The 12,500-nt window shown below is 39.2% G+C and overlaps 2 protein-coding genes across 4 annotated transcripts in view; both read left to right on the forward strand.

Annotated features, from left to right (window-relative positions):
• Nucleotides 1-8,688, forward strand: part of LOC145464759 (beta-1,3-galactosyltransferase 5-like) — a 17,072-nt gene extending 8,384 nt beyond the window's left edge. For both annotated transcript variants that reach the window (XM_081448548.1, XM_081448549.1), the window contains one exon: nt 2,694-8,688. In XM_081448548.1, the coding sequence (XP_081304674.1) occupies nt 2,727-3,746 (1,020 nt within the window). In that variant the 5' untranslated portion in view covers nt 2,694-2,726 and the 3' untranslated portion in view covers nt 3,747-8,688. The remainder of the gene's footprint in view (nt 1-2,693) is intronic.
• Nucleotides 8,689-10,362: 1,674 nt separating this feature from the next.
• Nucleotides 10,363-12,500, forward strand: part of LOC145465306 (beta-1,3-galactosyltransferase 5-like) — a 14,365-nt gene continuing 12,227 nt past the window's right edge. The window contains exons 1-2 of one of the 2 annotated variants that reach the window (XM_081449082.1): nt 10,363-11,019; nt 11,053-11,716. The gene's annotated coding sequence lies outside the window, so the exon portion shown is untranslated. Of the gene's footprint in view, nt 11,717-12,500 lie in introns of both variants that reach the window. The other variant, XM_081449081.1, reaches the window with a different exon arrangement.

Consider the following 12,500-nt stretch of genomic DNA (forward strand, 5'->3'; position numbering starts at 1 on the left):
TGTTGACGGCTCTGTTGTACATTTACATTTGTACTTGTAAGACAAAAACCAAACAGCCCGATGCTTTCATTGGCTTTCATTGGCTAGTTTTAATCGTCAATAAGAGTAGATGTACAGCCACATAGATTATACCAACATGCGTGGAACTTGCATATTTTGCTGTAAACAATTTTAAAAAGCATGTTTAGTGTTGTCAGTTTTGCATACCAGCGATAAACTGCATCCAAATGGGAATTTTCTGAAAAATATCTTCAAGATGGTTTAAGATGACTATTAATTCAGATTGTATTCAATGTTATGGAGAGAAATACTGATCTCATGCGACTGGACTAAATTCGGTAATAATTTAGTGGATTTTCAAGAATTTCAAAATGGAATAGCAATTTTATTTTTTATTATTTTATTTTTATTTGCATAAGATCATCATTATTATAACACGTCATACTACGATGTGCAGGAAGTTTAAGAAGCCTTTTTAGGCTTATCTAGGAGACCCCCTTTACTACCTGATAAGACAAGTCTGGCGGTCTATGATTTACAGATTCATGTACATGTTACATCGGTACTGAATATACTGTAAACTCTTCGAGAGAATATAGTTTCTTAATTTTCGCTTAAAAGTTAATTTACACGGGATATTTTTTTAGATCACTTGGTAAGCTGTAGTATATATAAACTCTTTTAAAACTAATGCTTAATTTTCTGAGGTTTGTTTTGATACAAGGCTGGTGTAATTTTTTGTTTGATCGAGTGTTGTGGTTGTGAACTTCTTCATTAGTCCTGAAAATATTCTTCAAAGAGATTGGTACGTAATTGATTATTTGAAAATTTACTCATTAAGACAGGAATTGTGTAATAATTAACTTGATAAACATTCAGTATCTTCAAATTGTCAAATAATGGTTTTAGATTGGCTACTGAAATTCTATTTCTGCTTTTTATTATATTCCTCGTGGATCCACATTTACTTTGGTAGTGTTATGGCGCAATTTATCTTCGACAATTAAGAATACAGAGGCATAAAATGCTAGCGTCAATTCAATTTGGTGAATTCTTCGACAACTAATCGGAAAGGCTATTGCCAATCTCCGTGACCGCGGTCCACTTGAGAAACATTTCCGGCCAAACAAACGTTGACTAGCCACGTGTATTTTTCAAAGTTGAAGTTGGCACACAATAAAATTAAAGGCTGAAAGAGGTTTTCAGACTTTCTGGCTTGGCCCTTCAGTTCTTCGGTGTTGTGTGGGGTGATTTCTATGTGATTTGCAGACACGCGCCCCGTTTGACTCTGTGGAGTATTTGTCAGTTTAGCGAGATTTTAAATTAACAAGTCGTGGCGGCCTTGTTTTACAGTTTGGTTCAGCGGCGGACCTGTTCTGGAGGGGGGATGATTGTTTTGCAGGTCCTTAATGTAATGCCCGGCAAAGGCCATACCCTTCAAATCTTACATGCTTATTTGTCATTTTGAGCCACGAAGCTACTTTTTTGCCGAGCGTGCATTCTATGAAAAATCGCGAACTCAAAATCAATTGTAGTATCTGTCGAATCGTCCAATTAAGCCTTCGAGAAGGCTCTCGTTTAACTAATAGCTGAGATTTGAGATCTCTTAAATATGCAGTAGCTGGTTTTCACATGACGTCACTAAAATTCAAACGGCAAAACTATTGATCTTCCTGAGATTTTACTTTAATGTTGTGTAAGAGCAGCTGGAAACTAATATTCATGCAAATTTTCGCTTCGAATGGGTTCTTGGTTTTGTGATACACTACGCTTGAATTTCTCAGCTTTTGCGTGACGCGGCATTTACATGCCGGCCTAGAGAGCTGTCATGATGGTTAAAAAAGTGACTTATTTCGGGGAATTTGGCTAACTAAACAGTTCATGTCTTATGTCAAGTATTATTTTATTGTTTTGGAGTTCCTTTTTAGAGTTCCTTTTAGAGTTCCATACGGATGGGCACCAGCATGGCGTCTCCAAACAAATCTCTATAAATTTGGGCCGTAAAAAAATTTCTCCGCATACCTTGCATAAAAAAAAATTGCTGTGACCAGAATCTTGGCGAGAGTCTTTGCATATTTACCTTCTTTCATATCCCAGATTCTTAACTTTATCTGTTGTACGGTTTTGATTTTTATTTTGATCTATTTTGAATGGCGTGACACTAAAAACCAGCAATACTGCTACCCTGTAGCTGATATCTTAGAACAGTGTTAGAAATCGCCGGAAATTTAACTGATATCCCGGCGCCCCTATCAAGACCCTTTTGCCAGGATACGCAACAAAAAATTTTTGGCGGCGGCTCCGCCCCGAGGTCCAACCCCTTAGCCTTTTATATACCAAGTACCTCTTTCTTATACCTTTTATTGAAAACGTACCTCTTTCACATACCTGCTCAAGAACACTGTAGCTGTTGTAACTGGCCCGTCTTATGAATAAATCATACTCAAATGACAAATTTCCCTACCCTTTCATCTGCCTCAACTTGAGAAATTCCTACCCTTTCATATACCTGAAACCTGAAAAAGGCGTCCCTTTCGGGCGGCGCCTCCCCGTATAGGCCGTTATAGGGAGTAACCCGGAACCTCTTGTTCAGGTTTCGTGTTGGATTTTGCGCGGATTACTTTGAGCCGCCAGTCAGTTCATGATCTTGGTTTTCTTTTCATTTAAACTTATCTAGTTTGATTTATTTCTAGGAGGAGCTTAAACTGGGCAAGGGGACTCACAATATGCATCGCAAGTTGAAATATGTTATAGTGCAGTTACAATGGAAAACGTTGTCTTTGACAAGAAGGCAACTTCATCTTATTGGAGTAATAGCGTGCTCGTTGATAACCACATTAGTCACTTGTCTCGTCTTCACGCCTTCGTTCTCTATTGCACCTCCTACGTTTTCCAACAATTTTATTCCTCACCACGATTGTAAATCTTGGAAAGCATCTCCCCAGCACAAAACTTCTTTGATAACCAGGACTACTTGTGTAGGAAAGTATTTCCTTCTTATCCTGGTCTCGTCTGCACCGGCAAATTTTGAAAGGAGAAAATTAGTTCGTCAAACTTGGGGCACTGCCAACAATCTGACTGCACCTCAGTGGAAGACGTACTTTCTCCTTGGTCAAACAAGGAATCAAACAGAATCAGATTTGCTTAAAAAAGAAAATAGCGTCTATGGTGACATGATTCGTGCGGATTATCCTGAACATTACTGGAACCAGAGTTTGAAGATACAGATGGCCATCGAATGGGCAGCCAGATATTGTAATTTTTCTTACCTTCTCAAAGCAGACGATGATGTACTGGTTAAAACCAAAGATTTGATTAAATTATTGCAAAGAAACTCTACGCCGAAACGAGGCCTTTACATGGGCAAACTTCACCCCACAGACAAAGTGCCTCGAACTGGCAAATGGAGTGTCCCGTATGAAGAGTACAGTGGAACACACTATCCGGATTTTTGTACAGGTGCGGGCTTTGTTATGTCATACGATGTTGTCGAGTGCCTGGTTCCTTTATTTGATGTGATTAAGCCGTATAGAATGGACGATGTTTATGTGGGAATGCTTGCAAACAGAACTGGTGTGAAAGCAGTGGATCACACCGGGTTCTATGTACATTGGGATATAACAGTTTGTAACTTTCTGCCACACGTTCTCGTGCAGCATCGAGCTACTGGACAATGCTTAATCAAACTATTACGAATGCACTCTAACGGTCGTTTTTACTATAGAATGTCTGGTTCTTTCTTGTAATGAAGAGAGGGTAAGAGAGAAAGGCCCTATAGCCCATTGCAAAAACGTGAGAGGACTGGGACGAGTTTCTTATATTGATTAGAAATCTAATATTTCAACTGAAATAAAACGTTTTGTAACTGAAAAGCTACCCAGTCAAGTTTGAGAGTTTTCAGCGGAACATTTTCCAAATGGGAGCCATGCAAAAGTTACAAAATTCCATACAAACCGTTAAAATTTTGTGGCCTGTCTACCCAATCCATACAAACTCTCTATTTTAGGTGATATTTGAAGAGCCGTCATTTTGCCATTTTCCTCCTTTAAATACTTCTATTCTTGCTTAAGACTCTCAAATTTAATTGATCTTTCATTTGAATATCTTAGTTTTTCAAACAAACGGAAAACAACCATACTCTTTCACAGTCCTCTCACGTTTTTGCAATGGGCTATGTGAGCCTTAGAAAATTCCCAAGGTAATCCCTCACGTTATGTTTAGATCACTCCTGATCGTTTGGGAATCCCGGACTTTAAGTAAGTAGTAATAATAACACCAGTTATAATTTATGTGAAGTCGCGGCACAGGGAGTGGTTGCTCGAAAAATAAAAACTACTAAAGTACAAAAAGAATTTGAATACATATTATAATACTAACGACTACATTGAATCAATTTCGGTATAAAAAATAAATAGATAAATTGATGAATAGATAAATAGGTAAACAATTGAGTAGATAAATAGATGAATGGATAAATAGATGAATAGGTAAATAGGTACAAAGACGAATAGATAAATAGTTGAATAAATAAATAGACGCATAGAAAGGTAAGTAGATAAATGGTTTATTAGATAAATAGGCAAATAGTTAAATAGATAATTAGGTAAATAGACTAATAGATGATGAAAATTGCCAACCCTTTGAAGCACATTTACTCTCGTGAACAGCCCAATCGACTTTACATGCATTTTCATCCTCCACGACAACATCCACGCAACGTGAGTTGTCACAGTATACACGGAAGAACTGGGTACCATATCTAAAAATAACGTGAGAAGGATTATTTTAGGCATAAGGCAGATATGGGAATTATCTCTCTTACCCTTCATCCTCTCTTGCTTTTAAAATATTATTTTTGCCGTTTATTTTCCAGAGGTAAATATAAGAACCTAAGCACGTATTCTGATTGGCGATGAAGCCGGCTGGTATGCTGACCTCGCAAAGAATGAATTGGCCACCCAACGCTACTATCACCCTCTTGTCCCTTATTGTATTTATCAAGGCTCCATTTGAAGAAATCTTTTTAATTCTGTCTTTGACTAAAGTGATGCATCATTGAATGAATGAATGTATGTGAGTGAGAATGTATGTGACTGAGAACGTTAAATCTGTGCTATAATTTAAGGCTGTCAATCTGCAGGACCGGGTTGTTCAAAGCCCGATTGAGCTAACCCAGGATTACCAAGAATTTAGATAACTTTTTGGTAAGGTTTTCTGTTCATATTGTTTCAATAATCTCGAACTACATAAAACATTGTACATAAAAAAAAACTATTTCTATACAAGAAAAATTAATATAATACTGCGATTACGTGTAGCCCTGGGTTGGCGTTAACCGCCTTTAGAACAACTCGGCTCTGTTGCCCAATCGTTATTGTGGATTCAGTCTCTAGGGAAGCAGTTGACATAGTTACGTTGTTGCTATATGTTCTAGTTAACTCGTTACTGAGGTCTAAAATGAACACTCGGCCCACTCTCTCCAAAGCGGACACCCATGGGACCAACCCAAACTGTCGGCCTCAATTACAGACGACTGATTTGACCCCATAGAAACCCGGGACGTCAGAAATGAAATGAGTTCTTTAACAAGGCAAGTTAAACTGCTGCATTTACAGACTTAAAGAAGCTACGTCACGGTTTGCGCTTATTGAAAAGGTTAGCCTCAATTTTTCAAATTCGCCGTTTGTAATCCGTGTTAATCTTCTCCATCCTTAGCCATCCTTGTTCCTTTATGGTTTATCATTATCCCTTTGGTGTTTTTCTATCCTGCTTATTTTTTAACTGAATTGTGGTGCAGTTTTGAACTCAAGTGTCAGCAAAGGAGTAGACACCAATAAGACTCTACTAAGATTATATGTTCGGCTGGTAGTTTTCAAATTATGAGTGGAAACACAAAGAAATTGAAAACTTTAAGGGTCCGGCAACAATTTCCAGTACTCTTCCAACAGCTATACTTTGAAGGATGAATACTACCACTGGTCATCTTTTTTACACAACAGATTACCATAGCGACAATGCAACCTGGTAAAAACACCGTTAATTTTAGCTTTAAGTGCTTATAACTCAAAAGCGAGCTCGGTGATCCCCATTTTCGCGTCGTGTCCACGTGACCAGTCACCTGGACACGAGGCGTATGTTGGCTATCGCGAAATTCCTGTGTAAGACATTCCTGTCTAACCATTCTTTGCGTTCCTAATGTGAGATTCCTGTGAAGGACGATTCTGGAAACTCTCGGGTTACAATCAATTTTGGCTACGACAGACAGGTGTAAAACCGACAATGAACTGAGGGCGTTTGGTGCTATTGATTTTGGGAAATACGAGTTTCAACCACGCTGTACAGTTTCAAGACACTGCATTTATTTATTTATTTTTTTTAACACGGAGAGAAGGTCGAACGGCCAGCTCGGAAGCTGGTTCGTAATTCAGTTAGGGTTTAGTCGGTCACACGGTGGGTCAGTAAATCAATGAGTGCGTACTGGAGTCCGTTAGTCGTTTGTTAAATCGGTCAGTCAGTCATCTGGTCAGTGACTCTGCCCCCTAGTTCGTCTGTCTGTCAGTCAATATTCTCTCAATCGGACAGACACTAACACAGGCAGGCAGTCCAGGGGAGTAAAACAGTTCCGGTATAAGAACGGCCCACATACATTCCTCGATGCCGTATATTAAAGAAGAAAGGCTAGTAAAGTAACGGAATGTTGCCAATACCGTTGCCCTTAATCGTTAATTGGACGTCTTAATATAATTACGAAAATTTACCCTCTTTTTTTAAACGGGGGAGAGTTTTGAGAATTGAGATGACATATTACCTCATTAGGCGAAGAAAGATTTACAACAAAGTGAACAGGTACGAGAAGCAGGAAGAAGAAAGAAAAACACTCAAAATGGTAACATTCAAGACTTGGGGGGATAAAACGAAAAATACATATTTATTATTTATTCACAAATACCTTGAAGTGACGTTTCCTGAGAGGAAGCACCTAATAAAAGCTGTACTTCTGTAACTCAGTAGAAAACACAGAACTACCACGAATTGTTCACGTAGTCAGGTAACGGACGGTGCGAGCAAAAAGAATTTACATTTTGATAATTCGAAATAAACGAGTCATTTTCCTTTCTTTTTCTCACATTTTTTTCTAAGAGAAATAGAAAAAATTTTCCTGTGTTGCTATTTGGTTATAGAAACACTCGTGGAAGTTTGGGTGAACTCGAAAAAGCTGTGGGAACACTCACCTGTGGCTTGTGTTCTCACAGTAGTCCTCGTCCTCCCAAATTTTCACTGGTCGGTTTCGTCAAAGTTAAGATTATCAATATTATTATAAATTTCTCAAATATCGTTATGAGTTTATTCAAGCATGACATGGACTACAACTTGGAGATATTTAATGCTTCTCAGCCCTTTGTTAATCCTCTTTCTTCCTCACCCCCCTCCACCCCACCTGTTTCCTAGTCGGCTGCCGATTTGTCTTCAATGTTGTCAATGCGTGAGTTAATTCCAAAGTAAGTGCGCGCGCACTTTCAAGCAGGATCTCAAGTGATGTAATAGGCAAGCGAAGCGTCACAAAGAGCCACTAAGCCAACTTTGCCAAACTGAGTGCAAAGCGAATGACTTCAACAACGGGAAGAAAAAGGTCAAAATTACGCGATCTTTTGTTAATCATTCGCCTTTTTATTTATTGTATCGCCATTGTTTTGGTCAACTGGCTGATATATGTAGTGCGAAGGCTTCGTGCGTGTATCCAGTACACGTTAGCGATCTTTAACGCACAGAGCAGGAAACCACAATCTGTCGCTTGTAGAGAGGGCGAAGACCGAACAATCTATGGAAAGTTGCAACGACGATGTCTACAGGGGGCGAATCAAGCAAAGAACAAGATACGAACTCATGATCAACACAAGAAAAGGAGGGGCAGTGGTCGAAAAAGAATGAACTATTCATATCTTCAGCCACCGCCAGTTGAAGAACTGATTTTTACAAGGGGCGATGTCTGGAGAACAAAGAGCGATACATCGAAATTAACACAACCCCAATTGCGAGTGTATTATGGCGATAGTGTCAAGTGTAATACTGACATGCACAAAACTCACAGCAACCGAGTTAATTGCTCTCCCATTTCTTTTTCGAGAGAGGTTAAACAATCCGTACCACAAGCAAAGAGCAGCTATGTTCGGACGTCAAGGAACAGATTTGTGAGTCGCCGCTATCTAGGATGGTTACAGCGATATCCAAACCTGCGACCTAAACCAAATTGTAAATGTAGCCGTCCTAGCTTGGTCCACCCGCGTTTCACAACACTGTCGCAAGTGAACACTGGAAAACAGGTGCGTGCATCTCTGAAAATGAAATACGCTCAGGAATATGCCATCACGAGGCTGATGAAGGAAGACAAAGTTTCCGACGATCAATTTTCGAGTCAAGTGGAAACTTGGAATGAATGTTCGAATACAGGGAAGTTAAGCTGTGACGTTGTGTCTGACTCAGTTGATGGCAGTGGGAAAAATCTGGAAGCATCACAAGCAACCGTTCATCATTGTTTGACAGCACGTGTAGCTTCATATCACGAGGGCAATATAAGCGGCAAATTGATGGCTTCAAAAGAAATTAGGTTTCTTCATCCCTCTCTGTTGCACGATCTGCCATTAAATTGTGTTAACAAGGAAGCAGTAGCTAAGATTTCACTGCAAAGTGCACCAAAGACCCTGCGACCCAACTCTATAGCAGCTTTGAGAGAAGCAACATTCAACTCAACAACAGATGTTGACCACACCCATTTTCTAGAATCTAGCCTTGGTGTTGCTTTAAAGCGACCGGTGAAGAGTTTATCAGGATATGATTTCTGTAATTCTAGATCTGCTGTTACTAAGGCAAGGGCAGTGGCCACTTCCACCTCAAACGCGATCAAAAGAACTGTGATGGGTCTAACTGCCGTAATATTAAAATGACATCCTTTGAACGGGTTGGAAAACAAATTCCGTTACCATTAACAAGTCTTGGGATTCCTTTATAGTCGATTGCCTACATTCTAAAACAAAACTTTTAAGAAATGAAATATGACCTCAAAGCTGATCTGCGATCCTCCTCCTCCTTAACGATTTTGTTTCTATGCAGAAAACGTACGTCTCTTAATCTCTCAACTCAATATTGACTAGAACCAAGATGATTATCTAAAACAACGTCACTTGTTTGATTATCTCTTTTCCCTTTTATTTAATAAAGATGTATTTACAGTGTCATCTCGTTTTCTCATTAGTAGTTTTGCTCGCGATTGTAGCTCCCCTCCAACTTTTTTTTTCCACGACTCACCGAAACCTACCTTCATGAGAGTCTCGAAATACGACACAGGTAGGGACGTTTGTTATAGAAAGCCGTTGTGTGAGGTGAGTGCCGGCGCAAAGTCGAATGCCTTTCTGTCGCCTTTCTCAATTTTCTCTCCCCCCATTTCCCCGTCCCCAACCAAGAAAAGCACCCTTTTGAGCCTCTGCGGAGGAGAAAAGGGAGTTTCCATGTAGACTAACCGTGTTTTAGCTTGAGGAAGATTTTTTTGGACTCGTACAACGGCTTCTTAATGGTACGCAAAGAGCATGTTTTTGTGTAAACCTAACTTGAGCCACACCCAGATACAACAGACAAAGATTTTGGCACCTGTTATGTCTGCGGCACCTTTATCTGAAAGTCCACCGACGGGGAGTGGATTAGTATTACGCTTTTTTTCGCGATGCAGGTTCCAAGTCTCACCAGATTCCCGCATCCTCGCACGTGGCCCGACATATCCATGAACTGTGCAAGAGAAAATGAAGGAACTTCCCTCATGTTTTCTTAGTGTATGACATTTGCAAGCTGTGGACTTGAATTTTTGGATTCATTGAATTTACGAATTGAGTATTTGAATTGAATTTGGCATGTCCGACATGCAAGTTTGATTAGCTTTTTTGAATAATCGCTTGTTTGAAGTTACTGATGTTTAAATGTTCTAGAGCACTTCGAAATCTTAATATTTGATTTTTTTTTTTTAACTTAATTTATTTTCTCGAACAATTACAACAATTACAATTAAACTTGCACTACAGTTACAAGTAACAGTCTACTGAGTACGTATCAACGCATTACAATCTACACATTACATTCAACCAACTGTAAGTAGCATTCTGTAAGTTGGTTAATATTTTATTTTGATTAAATTGTTTTACTAAGGTAAATGTTTTAGTTGGATTTTAAGAGGCTCGCATGAATGTTTGAATCATTTGTTGAAAATTCACAAGTAATGCTGGAATGCACGGATCAATGTTCGCATCGGTTTGAATAAAATTGGCCAACTGAATTTTGGCATTGTTGGAATTCCATAGCAACTAAATCATTGTGCCGAGAATGTGCATCATAAAATAATTGTGTTGTTCAGAGACAAGCATAAATTGTCTTCGAAATTGAACTGTTCAACATCTAGACATTTTACTTGTAAAACAGAAAAAATCAAACCGTCTCGCTCTCATCTCGCATTGTGATATTACCGAGAAATTAGCGAGTTCCCTGTTAGCAGTGAGTAAAAAATCCAGGGGGTGCCCGGGTACTTCCCTATAGGGGTTATATAGATATGGTCGGCCAAAGGGTATGCATGGTTTTTTAGCCGTTTTAGCGGTTCTTTTAACCAAGCTCTATTAAAATTAAACTTATAAATATCTTCAGGCGAATCTCCCCAGTGGTACATGTCTCCGTTTAGTCGCAAATTAACGAAGCCGGGATACTTTTTTGAAGAAATGACAACTTCTTTGTTCCGCTATCGTTTTTGGCGCCGGTTGTCAGATTATAAATATCAAGAGATGTAGTGTCATCAATATCTTTGCTATACGTAGTTCTCAGATTTTTTCTCTAATAACGGCTTGTAGTAAGAAAAAAATTTTGTGTAGACCTTATTAGACCCCTAAATTTCAACAGAGATTATCTTCAAATCGACCCAGATAACTCGGGGGATGGGGGAAGGCACTCCCTTATCTGGGCTATATAGGTTTGTGCGGCCCTAAAAGGGTATGATTTCTCAGCCGTTTTTGTCATAAATAGGGCATTGATTTTGGCCATTTTGGTCTTAAATAGGGTCTGGTTTTTGTACTGTAGTCTTGAATTGGGTATGTTTTTTTGAAGCGGGCCGCACACCCCTACTAAATTTAACTGGGATTTCCCCGCCCCCCTCCCCCCCACCGCCGGGGCCAGATAACCAGTTTGAGGGCGCTAATTAATGACGTGTAAAATTCCTAGTGAGACAACTTTGAGAGTTTCCACAACACATAAAATACGTGAAAGCAATCTCAATGAAAAGAACAAAAACCAATTTACAAAACTAAAACAAACAAAAGGACTTTCGTCATCAAAAACGCCAACGAATTCGAACTGTATTCCAGCTTACCACAAAGGCTATTGTTCAAAATACGGTTCACTGATTGGACACAGTGGGTAACACAGGTGGCGTGCTGTTTACCCTTTTCACGAGGCGCGTGACACTTTGAGGCAAGCAAACATTGGGATTTCTGGTTCTTGTTTCGTAAAAATCTTACTGTAAAATTTGAGTTTGACGCCTGTGTACCTTGAACATTCTTTCTTCGACAGCTGATAAATCAGGTCTTGGACCAACGCTGTGGAACAGCGATTCTTCTGATTGATATTAACGCTGTGCTGACAGGAAATAATTTTCCTGAAAATGCACAAACGTGCGAGAAGACTTCGCATGGTGAGTAAAGTTCACTGATGTGGTGTCGATGTATCATTACACTGTAACTGACTCTGTCGAAAGTTATTGATTTTTGGTATTGACTAAACTTTTTATAACTGAAATGAATTTACGCACATTGCATCGAAAAAAGCTTGTTTGCGGCTGATATGAAGGGGGTAAGCCCAAATTTGAATAGAGTACTATGCTGTCATCGGTAATTGTGGCACTATTTTGTGATAATATCGAGCTTTTCATCGAGCAAAGAAAGACTTGATAACCTAACGTGCTGGACAATCGAACACTATCGAATAAAATCGAAACAGCGCGATCGAACTCGCTCGATTGCGTTCTAATTTGTTACTACACACATCCAATATCATCGATCGAAGCAATAGTTATTCTAGAACTTACTAGAGTTAGAAATATTGAAATGGTCAGAGCAAGCTGTACTGAAGTCTGTTTTGTTCACAGTTTACAGTCAATTCGTAAACGTGGATGCTTCGACTTTGATTGACACATATGTGTCGGTACAGTTTATCTTTTGTACCTGTTTCTACGATTCTGGGTACGATTGCATTTTTGTTGTGAAGAGTCATTATTGATCGTAGGTTTCATGTGTAATCTAAATAGCAGAAATTAATGTAATGATTAAAGAAAATGTACTTACATTCTTATGATAGGCATTACATAGACTGAAATAACTTTTGTGCCGACATTGTTGAGCGAGACTGTTTGCAGCCGTGAAAGATTTCGTGACCGAAACGCCGGTTGCGTGACTTTTGGGAGCTCTAGATATGTAGAG

The sequence above is a fragment of the Orbicella franksi genome, chromosome 13, assembly GCF_964199315.1.
Source record: "Orbicella franksi chromosome 13, jaOrbFran1.1, whole genome shotgun sequence".
Taxonomy (NCBI): Eukaryota; Metazoa; Cnidaria; class Anthozoa; order Scleractinia; family Merulinidae; genus Orbicella; species Orbicella franksi.